General features: G+C 40.1%; 2 protein-coding genes across 4 annotated transcripts in view; one reads left to right on the top strand and one right to left on the bottom strand.

Annotated features, from left to right (window-relative positions):
• The window catches only part of atg3 (autophagy related 3), a 36,961-nt gene extending 22,690 nt beyond the window's left edge, over nucleotides 1–14,271 (bottom strand). Inside the window, exons 1-3 of the mRNA XM_060833568.1 lie at nucleotides 14,079–14,271; nucleotides 6,670–6,711; nucleotides 1,058–1,107 (exon numbers count right to left, since the gene is read on the bottom strand). Coding sequence (XP_060689551.1) covers nucleotides 1,058–1,107; nucleotides 6,670–6,711; nucleotides 14,079–14,150 — 164 coding nt within the window. The 5' untranslated portion in view covers nucleotides 14,151–14,271. The remainder of the gene's footprint in view (nucleotides 1–1,057; nucleotides 1,108–6,669; nucleotides 6,712–14,078) is intronic.
• Nucleotides 14,272–14,345: 74 nt separating this feature from the next.
• The window catches only part of slc35a5 (solute carrier family 35 member A5), a 29,772-nt gene continuing 19,185 nt past the window's right edge, over nucleotides 14,346–24,932 (top strand). The window contains exons 1-3 of one of the 3 annotated variants that reach the window (XM_060833566.1): nucleotides 14,346–14,434; nucleotides 19,116–19,262; nucleotides 24,499–24,597. In XM_060833566.1, the coding sequence (XP_060689549.1) occupies nucleotides 19,139–19,262; nucleotides 24,499–24,597 (223 nt within the window). In that variant the 5' untranslated portion in view covers nucleotides 14,346–14,434; nucleotides 19,116–19,138. Of the gene's footprint in view, nucleotides 14,435–14,455; nucleotides 14,571–19,115; nucleotides 19,263–24,498; nucleotides 24,598–24,932 lie in introns of those variants that run through there. The other 2 variants (XM_060833565.1, XM_060833567.1) reach the window with 2 other exon arrangements.

Here is a 24,932-nt window from a genome sequence, read left to right as displayed (position 1 = left end):
TACAATAAGAGGAAGGTTTCACCAACAAGGTGAAACCAGAGTTAGGTCAAAGATCTAAGGACAGTCACTAATAAACTCATGAGAAGTTCAGGAGAAACTTCTTTACCTAAAGAATACTTAGAACACAGAATGCCTTACAACAAGGAGCAGTAAAGGTTGCTAGTATAGATGCATTTCAGGAAAATTAGATAAACATGACTGAGAATGAATCACATTTATCAGGTTAGAGAATGGATGCGAGAGAAGGCTTTTACACAGCATAAGCTCATCCATTCGATTAAACAGACGTTTCATGCTGCAAGTTGTAGTCAAATCTGTGCTATTCAGCACTGTATCAACTAGATTGTTCTACCAATTATCTCCCTGCGACAAACTTCATTTGGCCATTGATGATTTTTATTTTCCCATGTAACTCAATCACAAGAGGTTACAAACTTAAGTGATAACTTCTTGAATGTATTAAGATTTGTAACAAGTGGAATTTAACAATCCCTTACTTCATCTGACTATCAGAGAAATACCTAAACAATCTTCCACTAACAACATTTTAGAAATAAACTTATTGATTTCCCTTTAAAGGTGAACAACCTCTAACATGCACATTGTATGGCAATATTCTCTATTCTGATTTCCTGAATCTGTATCCTAACAGATCATTAATATAATTTGGAACAATCACGTTAGTACAGTTAGCTTGACTAGCTAAAACTGAAATTATTAGTGATGCTGGCACCACAATCATGCACGTTTGTGGTTCTCAATTCTGGTAATGACAATGGTATAATATTTTAAATCCCTCAAGACATCATAAAGCTCTATCTGATCACCCATAATACATAACATTAGATAGTGTTCACCCAGTGACAGGCATTTTAGGTTTACTCGAACCACACACCTCCTCCCACCACCCGACCCCGTTCCAGGTAAATGTTGCATATGACAAATTTTACTGTACATGTTATGCAGAATTAGAGACTCAAAGAGATTCATTTGTTCTAGATGTAGGTTTCAGTTTTCATTTATTACTTTAAATTTTCACAATCCATTATTCACTCACCATTGCCAGGTGGGACAGTGATGGACCAGGTGATCTCCAGCTACCACAAACTGCAAAGATAAAAAGAAAGTGGATATCCACAAAATTAAGTATATTGAACTGGGAAAAAGGAAATCATGCTTTGTTCTCCAGTATTTTGAGAATGCCTATATTTTTCTACACAGTTATTTGAATAACTAAGGAGCACTCTGACCAATTGAAAGGTGACATGCAAAATTCTTTACAACAAGCTCCCATGAGAGAGATTTGAATTTAGAATCATTTTTTGGAAAACTGTCACAAATGTATTCTCCTTCAAGGATTAAACTTAATAGCCTGTTGGAACACAGTCAGAAGCAAATATCCAGAAGATAACAAGTATTAATCATTTCACAAAATTTTCAAGGTATAACGCAAATTCCCAAAGCATTCTAACCAGTATATTAGAAAAGGAAATGTTGAGTTTCACCAGTAATTTCTGGTTGTGTATTAGAAAAGGAGTTTTTTTTCCCAAATAACTCAACCAAGAGAGGTTACAAACTTAAGTGCTAACTTCCTGAATGTTTTAAGATTTGTAACAATAGAAGAGGAATTTAGTAATCCCTTTCTTTATCTGACTATCAAAGAAATACTGAGAAGTACAAAAGCAATCTTCAGCACAAAGTATTCCACTAACAACATTTTAGAAATAAACTTATAGATTTCCCTTTGAAGGTGAATAATGTCTATGATTTGTTACATGATCACTGAAATATGGATGCTCGTATGCTTGTTGAGCTGGAAGGCTCATTTTCAGACAGCTCGTCACCATACCAGGTAACATCTTCAGTGAGCCTCCGGACAAATGTTACCTAGTCTGGCGATGAAACGTTTGAAAATGAACCTTCCAACTCAGTGAGCAAGCCTACATCCAAAACCTCAACCTAAACTACAAATCTTAAAACTCACTAACTACTGAAATATCTTGTCCAAAGCTACACTATCCAAGATACATTAGAAAAATATTCTACATCAGGTTAAAGGAGGTGACAATGAATCTAAAGCACAGAAACAAACCACTTTTTCAAATGATCATAGAATCATACTGTACAGATGAGGCCCTTCAGCCCATCGAGTCTGTGCTGCCATAAAAACACTACTACTACCTTAATCCCACTTTCCCCCACTAGACCTACCACCTTGAATGTTAAGATACTTCAAATGTTTATCCAGGTAATTTTTAAAGGTTGTGAGGTCACCCTCCAGGTCAGTGCATTCAAGACTTCCACTACCCTCTGGGTAAATATTTTTCATCAAATCCCCTCCAAACCTCCTGCCTTTCACTTTAAAAGTATGCCTCCTTAGTCTTGACCACTCAAATAAGGTCAACAGTTGTATTCTATTCCCTGTGTCCATGCTCCTCAATCTTGTATACTTTTTATCAGGTCCCCCCTCAATCTTCTCTGCTCTGAAGTAAACAACCCAAACCTACCAGACTCTCTTCATTGTTGAAATGCTCCATCCAAAGCAACACTCTGGTGGATGTCCTCTGCACCTCCTCCAAGGCAATCACATCTTCCTATCATCTGGTAATCAGAACTGTACACCGTCCTCCAGCTGTGTTCGAACCAAAGTTCTGTACACCCGACTCCAATTACAGAAACAGCCTTCTACCACCAACTTCTGTCTCTTGCCACTAAGCCTATTTTGGAGCCAACTTGCCAAATTACCCTGGATTCCATGTGCTGTTACCCAATCAGCTTCCCATGCAGGACTGCATCAACTGTTTTTCTGAAATCTATATGGTCTACATCAGCTGTCCTATCCTCATCTACATACTTGGCCATCTCCTCAAAAGGTTCAACCAGTTTTGTTAAACGTGATCGCCCTCTAACAGAATCATGCTCTGATCAAGTTTATCTCTCCACACTAAATTTTGTCCTTTAGCATTTTCTCCAAACATTTCCCTGACACTGGTAATCTTGTTCCTTCGTCTGTTTCGAACTGTCTCCAATCCTCAGACACATCCCCCTGTGGCCAGAGATGATTTAAAAATTTGGATCAGGGCTCTTATTATTATGTCCCTCATCTCCCACAGCAGGATCCAACTCATCCAAACCTGGCACAACCTCCAACATCTCCTCACTTCTTCCATCAATCTGTTCAGGAACTTCACTGTCCATCTTCTCAAAGTCTGCATTTGCATCCTTCTCCTGAGTAAAGACAGATGTGAAGTACTCATTTAACACTCTGCTAATACCCTCCAGCTTCACGCACATATTGCCCCTTGGTCAATAATGGGTCCTACTCTTTGCATGGTTCTTCTCTTCCCCTTAAAAAACTTTTTAAAAAATATCGGGAGATTCTCCATAATCTTGCCCATCAGCATTCTTTCATGCCCCCTTTTGCTCTTCAATTTTCGGTTTTATTCTCTACACAATCAACAATATCCATTTATTCTTTTCACCCTTAGTTCTGGCTTCGCTACAAGTGGAAATATTCTCATATCTTCTAATCAAGGCATTTTTTAAAAAGTGCATAAATTTAACAAAAATAAACCTTTCGGGATAAACTCACTAAAGCTTAGGGTCTAAGACTGTTGTGATAAAAAAGTTGAATCTTTTTAATATTTCTGATAAGAGTTTCAAAATAATAGGTTGGTATAACATAGTTTGACTATTTCTCTTTTGTGTAATAAACACCTTTTGTTTTTTTTAAATTAAACATACATTGGCAGCTTCTCATGAATATGTTCAGGATCTGATCTCCACAGTGAACATAAGTAAAAATTCAACTTATGTCACTTAAAATTAAAATCAGTTCTCGTTCTGGGATATTACTTGTTTAGTATTGCCATCAGCTGGGATCATATCAAACATAAGCTTCTTATAGATTCAATTTTTTTTTTAAATCAGAAAGGGATCCATGAATCTTTGGATACAAGTGCGTGGAGACACTGGGCATCAAAACAGGAGTTATTGTGAAGTACTTTACATGGGTTGGAATTTAAAAATGGCCTTGGCTTACTGCAGGTAGATGGTATAACAGTGGATTATTTGAAGTCTTTAACGAGGGCTAGTCTAAGAACAGGTGAGTTGCAAGTAGAAATAAAATCAGGTCCTTGAAAGGGTTAGATGCTTAAAGTAATTGCTCATTATTTTGAATTAAGAGGAGGGAAACTTGAAAGTGGCGTATCACTGCAAACATTAGCTGAGATTCCGTTAGAAATGAAAAAAAAATGAATCAAGAGAAATTAGCCTTAAGTCGGAATTGAAATGAAGAGAGGACAAGAAAAAAGAATTAGAACTACTAACAAGCTTGAGTTCCAGAGAGAGAGGGGGAACTACGACAAAGTGACAACAGAAAAATATACTGTAGACTAGGAGTTCTGAGGAAGGGTCACTGAACCTGAAAAGTTAACTGATTTCTCTCCATAGTTGCTGCCAGTGCTGATAAGACTCTAAAATAAGCAGTTAACTCAGCCCATATGGGTTCTGTAATCTCATATCTTCAACAGCTCTATAAGATATCTAAAGTACATACACAGTCTTGTACTTCTGGCTCTCTAAGCCTCTCAGGACTTTTTCCCTAGCCCTAATTGCATTTACTGTCAATAAACAGCATCTCTACTGTGAAGGACCTCTTCTTTCTAATGCACCTTGCTTCTCTCTGAATGAAATTGCTTCTGGACTCATTTCTCTTTCTCTCAGTTGTAAAACCTAAGTCAGCAAACATCCTAAGTTATCTTAACAGTTGGCTCACTATTCATTCATCTGAAGTAACATGATTTCTTGCAATCTTCTAAAAGTCATTTGCCTCCACTTTAGAACTCAAGTTCCTAAACAATATGTTATGAATCCTCATCACAACACAGTAACTATGATTTGATGTTGTCCAAGACATTGAGAAAAATTCCCATGTAAATCATTAGTACAAAATATATGATATCTATGCAAATCTTTGTACAACGACACTTCCCACCTTTTGCATGAGTGAATGCCGTGAACTCCTATCGTGTTTCTATTTTGCGGATCTATTCTATCTTTGTCTAAATCCAGATGTTCTGATCTTAATCAAGAATTAACTGCAAAGCATCTTATCAAGGACGTTTGAAAATCAAACTAGATCATAGTTATGTACCACCTTTATTACTCCTTCAAAATTATTTAAAAAGATTGGTCAAGCATGACTTTCAGTTTTGATATCTGTGCTATTGAAATCTTTTCTACTTTGAGTGTGTTTATACTGTGTGATTAGATTAGATTAGATTAGATTTACAGTGTGGAAACAGGCCCTTCGGCCCAACAAGTCCACACCGACCCGCCGAAGCGAAACCCACCCATACCCCTACATTACCCCTTACCTAACACTACGGGCAATTTAGCATGGCCAATTCACCTGACCCGCACATCTTTGGACTGTGGGAGGAAACTGGAGCACCCGGAGGAAACCCACGCAGACACGGGGAGAACGTGCAAACTCCACACAGTCAGTCGCCTGAGTCGGGAATTGAACCCGGGTCTCTGGCGCTGTGAGGCAGCAGTGCTAACCACTGTGCCACCGTGCCGCCCACTGGTGTGTTTATCGGTTACATCTTTGAGAAAAAGATTCCACCATGTTTTATTACCAGGAATAAGAGGCACTAAATTAACCAGATTAAAGGTTCCTGGTTGTTTTCTTTTTAACTAACAAAATAACTAGCTATCCTCCAGTCTACAGGTACCATTTGCGTTCTAGTATGTATGCGTGTTATGTATAGTCCAGATTTTCCAGGTATTTTTTCATAATCACACCATTATCAAAAGAATATATTTTTAATTCAAGGTTTCATTAAATATTCTGTCAAACAGAAAAGTTTAGAGTTAGCTGAAAATTAGGATAACAGGTTTGTTGCCAGCATGTGGACTGAGGAAGGGAAGTTCTATTATATAGAACATAGAAAAATACAGCGCAGTACAGGCCCTTCGGCCCTCGATGTTGTGCCGATCCAAGCTCACCTAACCTACACTAGCCCACTTTCCTCCATATGCCTATCCAATGCCCGTTTAAATGCCCATAAAGAGGGAGAGTCCACCACTGTTACTGGCAGGGCATTCCATGAACTCACGACTCGCTGAGTAAAGAATCTACCCCTAACATCTGTCCTATACCTATCACCCCTTAATTTAAAGCTATGCCCCCTCGTAATATCTGACTCCATATGTGGAAAAAAGGTTCTCATGGTCAACCCTATCTAAACCCCTAATCATCTTGTACACCTCTATCAAGCCCCCCCAAATCTTCTTTTCGCCAATGAAAACAGCCCGAAGTGCCTCAGCCTTTCCTCATACGAGCTTCCTACCATACCAGGCAACATCCTGGTAAACCTCCTTTGCACCCATTCCAGTGCCTCTACATCCTTCCTATAGTATGGCGACCAAAACTGCACACAATACTCCAGATGCGGCCGCACCAGAGAGTCTTATACAATATATAATATCATTGCGCACAGGTTGGGAATTTTGACCAAAAGTCACTTGAATCAAAGTGGTCCATGATTCAGCTTGTCCTTTACTTAGAATCAACACTTATTACAGTTAAGATCATCCACTCAAAAACGAGAGAAAGGGCTTCCTCTTCTAAACAGCTTGGCTAAACAAATTCTTCAGACTTACCTCCTCTGGGGTAATTACTCCAGTCTCTTTAAACTTTGATTCCTGCATTGAAAATGGAAGAACACATTCATTAATGATAGGAGAGTCCTCGCACATTATTCAAATTATTTCTTAATTAGTGCTGTGACTAACTCAAGGTGGTTCAAGTTCCAATGCCTCAGCTTACTGGATAGCAGAATGACTGAAATAATACCCATTTCAAAAGAACTGGAGATAAATCACAACAGTGCGTAATTGCAGGTTTTACAGTTTGGAGAAGCGGAAAGCCAAGTTGTAGAAAGAACATTTAAAAGTAGCGTTCTGGGGTTGGGTGTGGGGAAGAGGGAGCCGATGGGATGGGAGAGGAGGGCAGCTGAATGAGGGCAGAGTTTTGGTGGGCGAAGTGCAGGTGAGAGGGTTGGGGGCAGTCAAAAGTGATTGCTGGGTAGGGGCAGTGGGAGGTGATTGATGCGAGGGCCCTCAGATGTGGGAAGTGATAGGGAGAGAAGTGAGAGGTGAGGGCAGGATACACGTGAAGGATGATGGAAGGTGGTGAAGGAGACAGAGGTGGTGTCCCCTCTCCCTCCCAATCATCTTTGTGTCTGTGCCTGTGCTAATCTCTCCATCAGTCTGCCCAGCCTCACCCCCTCCACTGTTCCACATGCACAGTTGTAAATGACTCCGAGTGTTAGCAGACACTGGCCTCTGATATTATTTCAAATCTCTAGCGGCATCAGTAATTTCCTTTTATTTCAATGGGCGAAGAATAGAGTTCAGTTGAATACATTGGAGCTAAAGATCAGCAGGAAATGTTGCAGAGAACAATGGGCAAAATTCAAGGTTGAAATCATGTGTATACAGTCAAGGTATTTTCCTCATACAAGGAGGTACAGAAGCCAAATTCAGCAGTACCTGGATGATAAAAAACACTGTAATTAAGATGACACATTTTTTAAAAAGTGCTAATAACCAACAAGTAGAAAATACAACTGAGATCATGCTGACTATTGAAGGTCCAGAAGGAAGGTGAAAACTCAAAGAACGTTTGTGCGCAGCTGAAGTTATGGCCATGGAAAACCCCAGGAATCTTACCCCGTAGAGAAACTGCAGACGTGTGGCAACTGTGGGAATGGCTTCAGTGTCCCATCTGCCCTGGAGACTCATCAGCGCAGTCACACTGGCTAGAGGCTCTTCAGCTGCCCCGAGTCCAGAAACGCCCTCTGCGATTCCCACTCAATGCGGAGGCACCAGCAGGTCCACTTGGCTGACAGGCCTTTCAGCTACCTTCAGTGTGGGAAGGATTTCACTCGTTCCTCCCACCTGCCGGACCACCGGCAGGTCCATACTGGCAAGAGGCCCTTCCCCCTGCCCCAAATGTGGGAAGGCATTCAGCAATTCCTCCTTCCTACTGCCACCAGTACGCCCACACTGGGGAACGACCTTTCAGCTGTTCTGAGCGCGGGGAGGCCTTCAGAGATTCCTACTCCCTGCTGAAGCACCAGCGGGTCCACACCAGGGAGAAGCCTTTCCCTTGCCCTGAGTGCAGGAAGGGGTTCAGCAATTCCTCCAACCTACTGAAGCACCAGCGGGTCCATACCGGGGAGAGGCCGTTCCCTGCCTAGAGTACAGATGGAGGTTCACATTGTCCTGCAGTTTGCTGAAGCACCAGCAGGGGCACCAACGCTCCCAACAATCGGATTCTGCTGCTGTGGGTCACCTCCAGGAATGTGTAGATGCAGTGCGTTAGTCAGGGTTAAATGTAGAGTAATAGGGTAGGAGAATGGATCCAGGTGGGTCATTCTTCAGAAGGACAGTGTGGACTTGTTGGGCCAATGGGCCTGTTTCCACATTGTAGGGATTCTACGATTCTAAAAGAGCAGTAAACAGTGTGTATGAAAAGAACATGGCAGCCAACATAAAAGGAAATGTAACAATATTCAAATCGACAGATAAGTAATAAAAGGGTCATAAAATAATAAAACGGTCACAGTGCCAATTAAGGATTAAAAATTTATGTCTAGAGGTGGGGCATGGTTAAAGAGTTAACGATTGCTTTTCAATTTTACCAAGGAAATGATGTTGCACAGGCTATGGAGAAAAATGGGTTAATTCAGTCACTACAAGAAATTACAGTTGATAATGAAAAGATATTGGATGGGCTGTCTGAACTAACAGCTGATAAAGCAACGAGACTGGATGAGATATATCCATGGGTACAGAGGGAATTGCAAGTGCAAAGTCCAGATGCACTTACCATAGATTTTCAGTTTTCCTTAGATTCAGGGGTGGTACCAGAGGGTTGGAGAACAGCAAGTATCACATCTTTATTCAAACAAAGATGTAAAGAGAAGTCCAAAAACTACAAAACAGTCTAATGTCAGCTGTACAGAAACTTCAGCAAATAATAATTGCGGATAAAATGAATGACCACACTGAAGTGTGTTAATAAAGGAAAACCGGTATGGATTTCCTAAGAGGAAACCATACACAAATGATGTGACTTTTTGTTTTGAAGATGTAACAGAGTTGATGAGGGTAATGGTGTTGATGCGATGTTAGTGAACCTATAAAAGGGACTTGATTAGAGTGCCACACAACAATTATGAGCAAAGTGATAACTCAGGGAATAGAAAGGTCTGGGAGATCGATGGGCTGAGTGCCAAGACACAAAGTGGGAGTTAATAGATATTCTTTGGACTGGAGAAGGTCTGTGCTGCAGATCTGCAGGACCCTTGCATTTCCTGATACATATAAATGACATGGACATACAGATCAAAATTTGCAGAATATTTGAAACTTGGAAACATTGTGAAATGAGATCAGGAAAGTATAAAACTTTGAAAAGACAGACAAGTTGATGGAATAGACAACAGTTCAATATAGAAAAATGAATGATATTGCATTTTTATAAGAACAAAAATAGAGAGACAAATAAATGAAAGGGTACAATTCAAAAGGAGATGCAGGAACTGAGTGAACTAGTCATTAAAGAAGAGGTTGAGACCATGGGTAATAAAGTATACATAGGCATAGAGAAAGAAAGCTATACTAAACTTGTAAAAGATACTAGTTTGACCTCTGCTGGAGTACTGCATCCAGTTTTGAACTCCATACTTTAGGAAATCTGTATGAGCATTGGACAAAGAGATTTATGAGAAGCTGCCAAGGATGAGAAACTTCACCTTATGAATATAGATTAGAGAAACTAGCACTGTGCGCTGCTTAGAAGAGCAAGCTGAGAAGAGAATGGGGAGGCATATCAAATTAAAAATGAGAGGTCTGGATAGCATAGATAAGGAGAAACTGTTGCCACTCACAGTAAGATTAAGAGCAATAGGGCACATATTTAAAGGAATAGGCAAAAGCAACAAAATAGCTTTTTCCACATAGTAAATGATCAGGATCTAGAATGCACTGCCTGAGTGTGTTGTAGAGGCAACCAGAAAGTTTGATCGCTCCACATGGTGTGACCACAACACTCTTAGGTCTACACAAGCTTAGCTATTAACTATTAGGAAAAGGGGACACATGAGTGAGTGTATTTTTTTTGAATACTGGAGACAATTTAGTGATTACGTTTAAAACTGAATTGATATGAATGCCAAGTGAGTGTTCAGTAAAGGACACCAATCTTGTTTTATTATTTGATAGAACAGATATGCTGGATGTAATAGTGCACATTGGAGCAAATATTCCTCAAATGATTCAAATACACTTTAGTTTTCACCTAAGATGGGGCACCAATGTGACATTTAAAAATAAACTTCAATGCAATTAAACTATTAATTAGAAGGCAGGTGAAACAGACTATCTGATATGAAAACAATATGATCAGAGTAAAACCAGTAACAAGTAAAAAGAAAAGAAGTCATACAGTCAGTCAGAATTGTACTGCATGGAAAGAGACCCTTCAGTCCAACCAGTCCATGCCAACCAGGTATCCTAAATTAATCCAGGCCCATTTGCCAGCATTTGGCCCATATCCCTCCAAACCCTTCATGTGCACATCCAGATGCCTTTTAGAGTCATACAGCATAGAAACAGACCCTTTGGTCCAATCAGTCCATGCCAAACATAATCCCAAACTAAACTAGCCCCACCTGCCTGTACCTGGCTGCCCATAAGCTTCCAAATCTTTCCTATTCATGTATCTATCCAAATGTCTTTAAATGCTGTCATTGTACCAACCTCCACCATTTCCTCTGCCAGCTCATTTCTTACATGCACCACCCTCATTATGTCAAAATTGCTCCCTTAGGTCCCGTTGAAATCTTTTCTCTCTCACCCTAAACCTTATGGTTTTATAAACCTCTCTAATGTCACCCCTCGGCCTCTGATGCTCCAGAGAGAATAGCCTCAGCCTACTCAGCCTCGCCTTATAGTTCAAACCCTCCAGCCCTGGAAAATCTTCTCTGAACCTTTTCATGTTTGACAAAATGTTTCCTATAGTAGGGAGACCAGAATTGAAAATAGTATGCCAAAAGGCCTAACAATTATCTTGTACAGCTGCAACATGATCTCCCAACTCTTATACTCAATACATGTCACAGAGGAGTGGCAAGCCCATGACAAGCAAAGCATGGCAATGACAATTGCAGTTGGTGTTTCAGTACATTATGACCCTCATTTTTACACGGAGTGACGTTAGACAGTGTAAATCAGTACTACAAAGAGTAACTGCGAAAAATAACAGATCTTTTCAGGGTAAGCTAAATCAGCAACATGAGCAAAAGGAATAGAGAATATGCTGATTGTGTTAAGATTGTTGGCATTTCATGGAAGCCTGATGAAGGAGCGTCGCTCCGAAAGCTAGTGTGCTTCCAATTAAACCCTGTTGGATTATAACCTGGTGTTGTGTGATTTTTAACTTTGTACACCCCAGTCCAACACCAGCATCTCCAAATCAGGAAAAAGTGAGGTTGGCAGGAAAGTGGAGTCGAAGTTGAAGATCAGCCATTATTCTATTGCAAGCTGGAGCAGGCTTAATGGCCTTTTTGGTCCACCCTTATTTTTCCTGAATTCTGATAACATATAATTTATACACACAAAGTCCAATCTTACTTTGAAGATCACATCTATCTTCCAGACATGACCTGTGTGCTTTCTCATGTCCCTCTGCTCCCCTTTCCAGAAGCAGTTCATTTCAAACATTTAAACTGTTTTAAAGTGAAATAATTTGAGGCCATATCTTCATGATATGTTTGCAGAAGTTAGAATTTATAATAATGCGCAGATAGTGATAATGTTTGAGGAATGACTTCACTTTACACTTCAAATGTTGAAGATAGTGGATGGGGTGCCAATCAGCCAAGATAAAGCAGCTCATTTGATCAGCACCTTCAACATTCACTTCCTACATCATCAACACTGGCAGCAAAAAGGTATCACACTATTATGTTCAGTTATACAGGGTATTGATAAGACCACATTTCAAATATGGTGCATCTTGGTCTCCTTAAGAAATGAATTGAAAGTGCTGGAAGAATTTGAAAGGAAACTTACTACATTGATACCTGTATTGAAGTTTGAAAAGTGAACTTGCTTCCACTGGAATTTACAAGAGTGGGAAGTGACTTGACTGAATTGTACAAGATGCTAGATTATCTTGACAAAGGGAATGTGGAAAAAATGTTTCCTTTTATGGTTAGGTCCAGAACTTGGGGATACCTCTTAGAAATTAGAGATCACATTTTAGGACAGAAGTGAGCAGACTTTTTTTTCCTGTCAGAGGGGTTTATGTCACTTTGAAAAGTAGCAGAAGTGGGAACATGGAATATTTCTAAGGCAGAGGTAGATAAATTCTTGGCGGAAATGAGGAAAGCAGATGCTGGAGATCAGAATTGAGAGAGTGGTGCTGGAAAAGAACAGCAGGTCAGGCAGCATCCATGGAGCAGGACAATCAATGTTTCAGGCATAAGCCCTTCGTCAGGAATGCAACGTAGATAGATTCTTGTTAGGTAAGGGAATCATAGATTATTGCAATAAATGGGGATGTGGAATTTGAAACACAAACAGATCATCCAGGACATTAAACAATGGCATAGCAGGATTGAGGGTCTGAATTATCAACTTCTGCTCTTATTTCATTTGATCGCATCCACAAAATTCGCAACAGTAACTCACTAAGACTATTCTGATTTTCTGGAGAGACAGGGACAGAAGTATGGGATACCATCACCTTCAAGTTCCTCTCCGAGTCACACACTATCCTAACTTGGAACTATATCGCTCTTACTTGATTGTTGATGGATTAAAATGATGGAACTCAAACAACATGTGGGTGTCTCTATTCTGAAAATTATGAAGAGATCCAAGAAGGTAACTCACCATCAGCCTTGCTAAGCAGCCTGTTATGCCCACATCTCAAATGAATAGGAAATCACTTTACAAAACAGAACAAAATTTTACACCGCAAGTTCTGGCAGAAGAAAACTCTTCAAAACATTTACAATTTCTAAAAATCACAAAAGAAAATTGATAATGTACTAAAAAAGGAGAAACTGAAAGACTTCAGGGCAAAACACAGGATTTTCACTAATTGTTTTTTTTTAAAGTGTAAATACACACAAATGGGATGAATGTTCACCTTCTGAGCTGCATTATTCTATGCCTGACAATTTCCTTCATAACAGCCACATACAACTTAAATAATATCAGTTATAACCCATAAGTGAAAACAAAAACAGTATCCTTATTGTTATTATAATAGTGATTGATATTGAACATAGATATCAGGATCAAGAACTTGCTGCTGAAATCCTGGGCCATCTACTCAGAACCACCTCAATGTAGCAAAAGCTCGATGCACTGAGATTTCCCCTTCAATTCACAGTTATAAAACTACCTTGATTGATTAACCAAACACTTGTACAACTTCACTCCCCAAGTATTCAACTTAACAATCAGCCTTTGCAGCATGCTTTGCTTGTTTACACTGTATTTTTGATTTTAAAGCCACATAAATTTACAAGTGGGTTACAGCAGAATGACAATGATGTTTGCTAAGAATCAAAGAGACTTGAATTGTTGGTTAACTCAAGCCAGGACAACCAGAGTCTGCAATCACAAGGGTGAGTGGAGTCTAAATATTAAGTGGTGACATGAACTGTTCATATCTTCTGTCATTCAGTAAGCACCTGGCCAACCAGACAAAGCCTGCAAAGTCATGAGCTGGCTAGTCAATTAGTGCATTGAGTTACAATTCTGAGCCCCCAGCACCCCTCAATGCTTCGAGTCCCCAGAACCCCCCAGCCCTCATTATTTCCCCTCCAGCCTTAATTCTCCCACTCCCCAGCCCTCACTATTCTCCCACTCCCCAGCCCTCACTATTCTCCCACTCCCCAGCCCCTCCACAGCCCTCAGTGCTGGATGAAGAGTCAATCCTGTCACTCGCAATATGGTCGTGACAGGCCTGAACAAACAACACTCACCTTAAGTACGGGCGTCAGGAACTCTGCCACACCGAGTGCAGTCCCTTTGACGGTGTTAATGACGTTCTGCATGTCGCCTCCCCTCTCGGTTTGAGCATGCAGCAGTCAGTGAGCGTCAGTAGCTCTGCTCCAGGAGCTCACTCACTGACTCTCCCTCCACTCCCAGCTCAAGTTCCGCAACTGCGCCCGCACATGCGCGGCCGACGCAAGTCTCGAGGGTCAACGCGGGCCCTGCGTGATGATGTCACTGAGGGCATGCGTCGCAGGCGCAGGCGCAGTGCCCGGGCCGGCTGGAGCGTCGTGAGACATCGCTCGCGGTGGCCGCAGACCCTTGGAGCCCTCCATCAAACCCTCAGGTACAGGCGATGGGCAGACCAGGCCAGGACAGGCCGGTAACTGGGCTTGTCTCTGTATCGGCTTCAGTCCAGAGGAGTCAGGCTGGCAAACAGCAGCCTGTGCGGCAGACTCGGTGATGGCAGCTTCCCTGTCCAGGTGCTAGTTAAATGCTGTGGGTTGTTGTGTTTGTGTCTCTCACCTGGTTTAGGTGTGTTAACGTGACAGGTTTAACATGGTAAACCCATAGCGTGGGCCGCGCTTGGTCAACCTGGCATGACCCGCTGGGGTGGTAATAGCTTTTACAGGTGGGTCTGGAAGACCTCATGTTGTGGGAGTTTGTTGTGGCAGCTGTTCTGTTTAGGATTGTCCCTGAGAGTGAAGGCTGTTGGTGCATTGTCTTGGAAACAGGTCGTCTTTGTAGTTCTCGTGGATTGCTGCCTCTTAGTTTATTATTGCTGTCGGGCACCAGATACTTGCTTCTGTCAGTTGTCGCCAGTCCATTACATATGTTATATAACACGGTCATTCTAACCTTGATACTGTGCCACCAACCTCCTCGAGAAATAGATTAGTCTTTACGTGGTTTAATCAGCCATGTGAAACGTTAATTTTTTTAACACTAAAATAAGCCTTTCGGCTCATTACCTAAGGCTAAAGAGTTATCCACTTGATCCTAGCTTCAGCTTTCATGTCTAATTTTTAAATTAGATTAGATTAGATTACTTACAGTGTGGAAACAGGCCCTTCGGCCCAACAAGTCCACACCAACCCGCCAAAGCGAAACCCACCCATACCCTTACGTTTGCCCCTTACCTAACACTACAGGCAATTTAGCATGGCCAATTCACCTGACCCGCACATCTTTGGACTGAGGGTTTCTGTCCCTACCATCATTTCACTGAATTCCAGATTCCCACCACTGCCTGAGTACCAAAATTCTATCTCAAAACAACATATATTAATGTATATGGTAATCAAATGTATTAAAGGAGCATTACAACACAACATGATGCTGATCCATAAAAAGAGGTATTGATTCACTTGACCAGTTAGGTTTTAAGGAGTGCCTTAGACGGAGAAATTGAGGTGGAGAGTTGTAGAAAGGGAATTTCAGATAGGATCTAATGCAGTGATCGAGTGATTAATATCAGATATTTTAAAGAATCAGAAGAGTGCAGATAACATTTGTAATCAGATTTTTTTTTCATTTATTTGTGTGATGTGAGCATTGCTGGCTAGTTTGGTAATTGTTGCCCATCTCTGAATGAATTTCGACACGTGGTGAGTGCTGCCTAACCCTAACCCTTAGTTGGTGTATATATTCCCACAACTCTGTCCTCACCTGTTCTCCCTGTGCAGATACATCTGCCCATGACCATATTTATAAGAGAGACCAACAAGGATTTTGTGGAGACAATCCCATTTTGACATTTAGGATACCTTCTATCATGTTTTGTGGCTTATCCATACTAAATGGGACAAAATGTGAACAGAATTAGCAAATTGAAGCTGGACATCCATGAGGCACTGTGAGCCATCAGTTGCAGCAGAATTAGTACCGTAGTCTGTAACCTAATCGCACCACATATCCCCCCATTACCATTATCATGAAACTGGAAGATCAACCTTCTTTCACTGAAGAATGCAGGAAGGCATGAAGGAGCAGCACATCTAAAAATGAAGCATCAACCTGGTGAAGCTGCAACACACGACTATTTTAAGCCCAACAGAGGAAGCACCATGCATTAGATAGGTACTAAGGGAATCCCAACAGATCAAATCTAAGCTCCAAAGTTATGCTACATTCAATTGTGAATGGTGGTGAATAGTAAATCAACTCACTGGAGGATGTAAAAATACCCTCATTCTCAACAATGGGGAAACTCAGTATGTCAATGTAATAGACCAGGCTGAAATGTTTGCATCAGTCTTCAACCAGTAATACCAAGTAGATGACCATCTTTGTCTCAGTTCGAGGTCCCCAGCATCACAGATGCCAGTCTTCAACCTATTTGCTTAACTCCAAGTGATCAATAAATGGCTGAAGCAACTGGATATTCAAGAAGCTTGACATCCTCGAGAACAAAGCGGATGCTTAGTTGCCACATCATTCACTGCCTTCAACATTAACTTCCTTCATCGCCAACACACAGTGCTAAAAGTCTGTACCATCTAAAAAATGTACAGCAATAGCTCAACAACACTCCCTCAATAGCACTTCCCAAACCTGCGGACCCTACTTTCTAGAAGGGCAAGATAGAGTAGAGTAAAGTAGCTTGTATTTGTCATTTCTACCAGATATGTAAAAACGAGGCTGCAGATGTATAGGAACATCACCACCTGCAAGGTGTCTTGCAAGCATTGCAAGTGTTCTTGCATGTGAAGTACTGAAGTAGTTCAAGAAGGCAGCTCATCATCCTAAGCAGTTAGGGTTGGACAATAAATGCCAGCTTAACCAACAAAAATCACAATCTATGAATGAATTTAAAAAAAAGGATGAATCAATTCATATGTTTAGTAATTATGTTCAAAGATTGTAAGACGGCTTGTGTAGGAGATTAGAATATCCCACTCATTATCAGTATTTGCCTTGTGGGGGCCCATTCAAAAAGGTTTGATTTAGGGCCTCTGCAATTTGCAAAATATTGATACTAAATATATTACATAATCTGAATTGAATGTGAAGCAAGATCATAGAAAAACTCTAGAAGAGTTTTGACATAAAGATTGAGCTGCTGTTTCAAATACTAACTGAGCCACTGTACAAATACCCAGCATTTATTGGCTTGGCTGCAAAGTTACAGTGAGCCCAGCAGTATGGGAGTGTTGAATGCAAAAGAAGGAAGGATAAACTTCCCTTTAACTAACTCTTTTCAAACATGTAGAAAATTAATCTTTTTTTTTCATTGGCGATGTTAAATTATGATTTGAGTGGTCAACTAAATGATGGTGGAGCAGTACAATGATAACCCACACCTTGCATGCCTGCAGCATGTAACACAGACATGAACAGCATGTCTTGCATGGAATACATTGCATTTATGTTTGGTGAAGGAATTTATGACTGTTCTTACTTGCGGGTGAGCCCATCAGCAGAGTTGAAGAGTTACTGGGTGGAGAACTACATTGACTATGTAGTCAGTGCCGTCACTGATCCGGGCGCCTCACAGATGTACATTCCTTATGATGATCCTTATTCAACTGTTAGGGTCAAGTTTAAAACTTCCCACTTTTCCCAAATCCTTAATTATTGGAGAAAATAGTGAAAGATAAAATTAATCTCCATTTAGAGTGGCAAGTATAATCAGTGTGCCTTTGTCAGAAGGAGGTCATTCTTACCAAATCTAGTGCAGTTTTCAAGGAGGTGAGTAAACATTTGGATGAGGGTAGGGCGGTTCATGTAGTCTGTATGGATTTCATTAAGGCTTTTGGCAAGGTTCAACGTGGGAAACTGGTAAAGAAGATAACACCTCATGAGATCCAGGGCAACTTGGCAAGATGGGTCCAAAATTTGCTTTTTGACAGGAGACAAAAGGTAATGGGAGAACGTTGTTTGGGGTTATTGGAACCTGGTGTACAGTGGCATATCACACAGATTAGTACTGGGTTCTTTATTGTTAATGACATTCATAAATAATATCGGTGAGAATTTTGGGTGAAGGGGAATGATAAGTTTACAGGTGTTAAAATGCTTGGCCAGGTGGATAACAGTGAGGAGGAAAGTGTTAGCTTACAGAAAGATGTAAATGGATTGGTCAGATAGGCAGATCAATGGCAGATGGAATTTAATCTTGTCAAATACGAAATGATACACTTTGGAAGAAGAAGCAAGACAAGGGAGTACTTAATAATACTAGGTTACCCAGAAAAATAGGGATCTTGGGGTGTTTGTCCACAGATCCTAGAAGGTGACAAGGCAGGTTACTCGGGTAGTTAAGGCATAGGCAAAATTGTTGCCTTTATTAGTCATGACATAGATGTAATAGCAGGGAAATTGTGTTGTAGCTTACACAGAACTTGTTTAGGCCACAGCAAGAGTACCATGTACCGTTCTAGTCACCATACTGTTGGGAAGGATGTGATTGCATTGGAGAGGTTGCAAAGGAGATTCACCAAGATGTTTCCTGGCCTGGAGCATTTCAGCTATGAAAAGAGGATGGATCAACTCAAGTTGTTTTTTGGAGCAAAAAATGTTGAGGGAAACCTGATAGAGGTGTATAAGATTAAGGAGCATGGATAGGAGAACAGAAAGCTGCTAGTTGAAGGATGAATAGCAAAGGAACATTTCTTTAAGGTGAAAGGCAGGAGATGTAGAGGGTATTTGAGGAAAAGTGTTTTAACCCAGAGATGGTGGGGGTCTGGAATGCACTGCCTGGGAGAGTAGTTCAGGTGGGAAACCTCACAATCTTTAAAAAGTACTTGGTGATCTTGTCAAATGTTATAACATTCAAAGATTTAGGCCTGGTGGTGGACAGTAGGACTAGTGTAGGTAATAGTGTATTTTATGAGCTGATGGGCTTGTTCTGTATTGTTATTCTATGATTGTACAAAAAAACTCACTGAACATTGTGGTATTTCCAAATTTGCTTGAAAAACATTAGAATTGTAACATTATGATTTTCATTGAGTATTTTTGGCAGCTACTTTAGGTAGTTTATAAAGATCTCTAATTATTTTTCTTTGTGTAATTTTTTTTGACAGATGCTCAAGTACTGAAGTTGGAAATGATCTCCAAATCCTTTGCTTCCCTTTGTTCCCGTTCGTTAGTATATACATTGGTGTTGGGTGCACTGTACATCATACTTGGATGCAGTCGGATTCTTCTAATGAAACTTTCTGCTAATGAAGGTGCCAGCAATTGCCCTTTGCAATTTCTTGCTCTGCACTTAATCACTAAACATGATATTTTGAAATTTAATCTTCCACGTTTTATTTGTAGTCTGATAACTTTAATTATTTTAATGTTATGGTCCTTGATATTCACAGGGATGGAATAGGAACACTTGTGTGCAGGGGAGGAGATCTGGCAATAATGGAAATGTTTGTAAAAGCATATTATTTATTTTTATTCTGCTTTCTGTATGACAGCCTGTTAGGTTGAGAGGGCCGTTGTTTGTTCTCTGCCAATCTCTCAATCCAGCGCTGTCAAGAGGAAGACAGTGACAGAAGCATACACTTCATGATTACAGAAATAGGTCCTGGAAATCCAGGCTCAAAATGCAGAAACCAGAAGGAACAGTGTACTCTTGGCACATGAGGAGAGGGGACAGGGACATGTATATTGGAAAATAGCAATGAATAGGAAAGGAAAAATTGATGTAATGTGGGGATGAGGCTGGTCTGTGGAGGGAAGAAAAGATTGCTGGACTGTTGGATGGAATCAGACTAGCAATCAGAAAGAAGTTACAAATATTATACACTCAATTTCCTTTCTTCCTGCTATTGATAATTGGAAATTTATTCACTCCAGCTTTCTTTAACAACTTCTTGCAATTACAATCCTTGCTACATTTCACTAGTTTCTTTCAGTTGCACCCTGTTGATCTAGTTTACATATGAAACTTCTAAATGCATTTACTGTCAGCCAATATTGAAATCTAAAATTTGTGTAAGAAATATAAACTACAATAGCTTCATTATTATAATATAATTATTTCTAGTGTATGAGCATGACTTTTAGTTCTGACCTCTTAGCTATAGATTTTTTTTTCTCAGCTTACTCATGGAATTTGAGTCCCACTGGCTGGGTCAGTATTTATTGCTCTTCCCTTGTAGCTCTTTGGAAGGCGGTGGTATGTTGCCTGTTTGAACAGTGGCATTCCATTTGGTGTGAGTACACCCATGGTGCTGTTAGCGAGGGAATTCCAAGATTGTGATTCAACAACACTGAAGGAATGGTGATATATTTCCAAGTCAGGATGGTCAATAGCTTGGAGAGGAACTTATAAATGGTGGTTTTCTCATATTTTTACTGCCCTTGTCCTCCTTTGGCCTTTGGTTTGGCTGTATTAATGCCTCAAAGAGTCTTCATTGTATTTCACATTAAGATAGACACCAAAGTGAGGATTTTAGTAAAGGAGAAAATTATATTTGATATAATTTTGGTGATCACCATCAGTAATTGTTGAGTATGGAGATTCTGGATCATATGTTCATTATGCCACATTGCTTTGACAAAACAAGCTGCTTTGAAAGAAATAAACCACTATCATTACAGGGATGCAGTTTCAGATCTTAAGTCAGCTAGTAGCTGAAAACAGTTTTATTAATAGAGTCTAGGTAATTAGCCAACCTCCATAACATTACACCAGTCACTTAAGGGCACTGGGAAATGTCTGGACTGCATTTTGCAGGCAGTATACACTGCTGACACCAAACATTGATGATAGAGGGAGTGGATGTTTGTAGATGTATACTAGTCAAGCTTCTTGAGTATTGTTGGAACTCTACCCATTTAAGCAGATGTGGAGCCTCCCAGCACACCCTGACTTATCCCCTGTAGATGGTGGACAGGTAAAGTCAGGCAGTGAGTTACTTGCTGCAGGATTCTTAACCTCCTTACACTGAGGAAGATTTTAAATTCTTCTGTCTGGAACTACCTTTCCTGCAGATAACAAGGAAAAACACATGTTGCATTATTCAGACATTAAACTCTTGTAGAGTCATATAGCATGGAAGCAAACCCTTCAGTCCAACCAGTCCACACTGACCATGTTCCCAAACTAAACTAGTCCCACCTGCCTGCGCTTGGCCCATATCCCTCCAAATCTTTTCTGTTTGTGAACATATCCAACTGTCTTCTAAATGTTATCTGTGTACCTGCATCCTCCACTTTCTCTGGCTGTTCATTCCACACACAAGCCACTCTGTAAAAATAAAACAAAAAGTTGCCCTCATGAAATCTTGCTTCTCTCATCTTAAACATATGCCCCCAGTTTTGAACTCCCCCATCCTAGGGTAAAGACACTTGTCATTCACCTTATCTATGCCCCTCATGATTTTATAAACCTCAATAAGGTCACCCCTCAACCTCTATGGTCAAGTGAAAAAGGTCCCAGCCTATCCAGTCATATTTCAAAATCTCTATTCCTGGCAACAACCTGATAAATTTTTTCTGAACCATCTCCAGTTTAATAACATCCTTCCTATAACAGGGTGACCAGAACTGCTCTTGAAAGAGCCTACTAAATTCACTCATGGGATCTGAGTGTTATTTGTTGGGCCAGCATTTATTGCCCTCCCCTCATTGTCCTTCAGAAAGTGGTGATAAGTAGCCTGCTTGAACCATGGCAATCCATTAGGTGTGTAAGTACACCCACAATGCTGTTTGGAGGGAATTCCAGGATTTTGAAAACTTAGCGAAAAATGTATTTTTGGGATATTATCTGTGTCTACACTCATTAATTATTATAAAGATTTCTTCCATTGTTGATCATTAACTCAAACTTTCATTGAGGAAATCATTTTTTTGTTTGTGAGCCTATTTGAAGAAGATTTAATTCGCACAAATGTTTGGTGTTATGTTATGGAGTTTGGTTAAATTATGTGGGTTCTGTTAATAAAACTGTTTTCAGATACTAACTGGCATAAGATCTAAATTGCACCCTTGTACTGATGGCCGTTAATTTTTTTTTACAGCTGCTAATTCTGTCAAAATAATGTAGTTTTGTTAACATATCCAAAACTTCCACACTCGGCAGTTTAATATGGCCAGCAAAATTAGATCTTCTTTGCTAAAATCATCACTTTAGTGTGTATCTGAATGTGAAATATAACTAAGGCTCTTCTGAGGCATTAATATATCAGATGTTTGCTGGAACCCCTGGTGAAAAGTTCCAGATGGTGAACTGTGTGAAAGGGCAGAGCTAGGTAATGAAGCTGCATTAAATTACTGTTAAAGGTAGTAGTGTTGACATTGGTTTGTACATCAAGATATACTCAGACAAAAATGCTTTCAAAAACAAAATTCCTCAGCAATTACAATTTGCTTATTACTTTCCTTATACTTTTAGGAACAACCCATTGATTGCAAATCTTTTGTTGCAGTAGCAATCAGCCTCAAATTTGTGTGACTTTCGGCCTGGTTACATTTAGCATAACTACATCAAAAACAGCAGTTGTACTTTCTTCAAGTCAATTTCTTTAAGTCTATTGGAAAAGGGCATACATTTCATTGTATTTAAAATTATGTTACATAATGCTTCTGTTACAGATAGGAAGTTTGCATGAGCAATGCTATCACTTTGCTGATAGAATGGCCCCAATATTTATTGAACCATGTGCTGATTGAGGGGGAGAGAAGTCATATGGGGAACCAAGCAGTAATAACCAGACTCCAGCAGCAAAGTGTTTTCAAAAACCTTTCTACAGATTTCTTACTTGACAACCAACATAATAAATGGTCTGGAGTTTCAGTTTGTCCCAGCATGGTGTATTCACAAAATATTGACCATAACTTGGTGAGAGGCTTTGAGATGTTAGTGATAGGTGTGTGGCATCTGGCTAGTGGGGTTGGTGAGTTTGTGGTTAAGGCAGGATAGTTGTTGCAGCTGAGTAGAGTTTGACCACAGGGTTTGTAACTGTTTGGAAGTTGGTGATCGATGAGTGAGGGAGGATCAGGCTGGCAGATATCATGGAGATGGGAATTCAAATAGACCATGAGAGAAGGAAATACTACTTCATTTGGCTCCTAGCATTGTTGTCAAGGAATTTATTATCCAATCCTCCGTGATATCTTGTTCACACCAGACTTCCTGAGATCACAAAGCTTGCTCAGCATTACTTATAAATAGAAACCTTGTTAAAGTGGGAGTACAGTTTTGTTTTAAATTTCAATGACTGCACAACTCAAGTGCACTCGTTTCATTGGTTATAATTAGCCACTATTGCAGCTGTAAGCAGTACTTGCAGAACCCTTGGAAGTCCGTGCCTGGAGCCCTCTTATGGCACAGAGATAGTGTCCCTATCCCTGGAACGAAAGGCCTGGGCTTAAGTTCCACCAGATCCAGAGATTTGTAATAACATCTCTGAACAGATTGATTAGAAAAATAGGTTAAATAAAAAAAACACAAGTCTGTGGCTGGTCATCTCTTATGGCAAAGAGATAGTGTCCCTACACCTAGACTGGAAGCCTGGGTTCAAGACCCACCTGCTCCAAAGGTGTTTAATAATGTTTCTGAACAGGTTGATTCAAAAAATAGTTTAATAATAAAAAAAAGAATGGGATAGGGTCATCTTTTGGCTCAGTGATAGTATAAAAAAATAGATCCAGGCGGGACCCTCTTGTAGCACAGTGGTAGTGTCCCTGCACTTGGACAGAGAGACCTGGGCTCAAGTCCAATCTGCTCCAGAGGCGTGTAATTACATTTCTGAATAGTTTAATTAGAAAATTAGGTTAAATTAAATAAAAGTCTGTGTTTGGGGCCGTCTTGAGGTGTAATGGTAGCATCTCTACCTCAGGACTGGGAGGTCTGAGGTCAAGTCCCACGTGCTCCGGGGTGTAATAACATCTCAGAACAGGTTGATTATATAAAAACAAAGGTAGCCTGTAGCTTTGGTGGCCTGTGGTGTCCTGATGGTGTACCTACCTCTGAGTCAGGAGACTGGGATTCAAGTCCCACCTGATCCAGAGGTGTGAAACAACATCTCTGAACAGGTTAATTCTAAAATATCTGGAAGCCTGTGCATGTCTAATTTAGGTATGATGCATTGCTCAGAGAAGGGAATGGGAATGCAAGCAGAGCTAGATATTCGCATATCTTGACAGCAAAAAATCACAGATATGATATAAAGTATTGACCACCAGTTTGTAGTTATTTCTTAATATTTCTATGTTTACACTAGCTTAAAATAAACTACTATACAGTAAAGAGGAGCATTTTAGTAGGAACTAGCTAGATCCATGGTTTGAAATCTACCACAAAATATGCAAAAATTGTTTGTCTCCGGTGTTTAGCTTTAATGGTTAATTGTTTGGAGATTTCTTTTGAACAGGGCAATTTCTTGTGAAATTCTTGTAGTTTAAAGCTTTTCATCGTCGGCAGTCAGGGATAACAAACTAAAAACTTTTTATTATATTTCACAGATAATGCATATGACTATCTACCAGCTACAGTGAATGTTTGTGCAGAGACAGTAAAACTGGTGTTTTGTAGCATTCTAGCAATAAGGGTTCTGATACAAGGTGAGTTCAAATTTTTACTCCTTATTACTAGAGTTCTGAGCAGTTTTAATGATGTTGGTTATATATGGCATCTAGTGAGAATGAAAGATTAAATTAATATCAGTGATCGGTGTGCGTCAGATTGACTCGATTATCTTGTTTAGTAATGAGCTGGCTGGCTTTGTACCGAAAGAGAAGGCAGTTATACGTTATATTCTTAACATCCTAAGGTGTAACATTCTAATATAAAACCAACCAGGGGAATTAGTATGGCTGTTTGTTACAGTTTAATTCATATATAAATAAAATTGCTTCTTTGGAGGTTTTAGGACCATAAGACATAGGAGTGGAAGTAA

The sequence above is a fragment of the Hemiscyllium ocellatum genome, chromosome 12, assembly GCF_020745735.1.
Source record: "Hemiscyllium ocellatum isolate sHemOce1 chromosome 12, sHemOce1.pat.X.cur, whole genome shotgun sequence".
In the NCBI taxonomy this organism is placed as follows: Eukaryota; Metazoa; Chordata; class Chondrichthyes; order Orectolobiformes; family Hemiscylliidae; genus Hemiscyllium; species Hemiscyllium ocellatum.
This window is presented reverse-complemented; position numbering and strand designations above follow the sequence as displayed.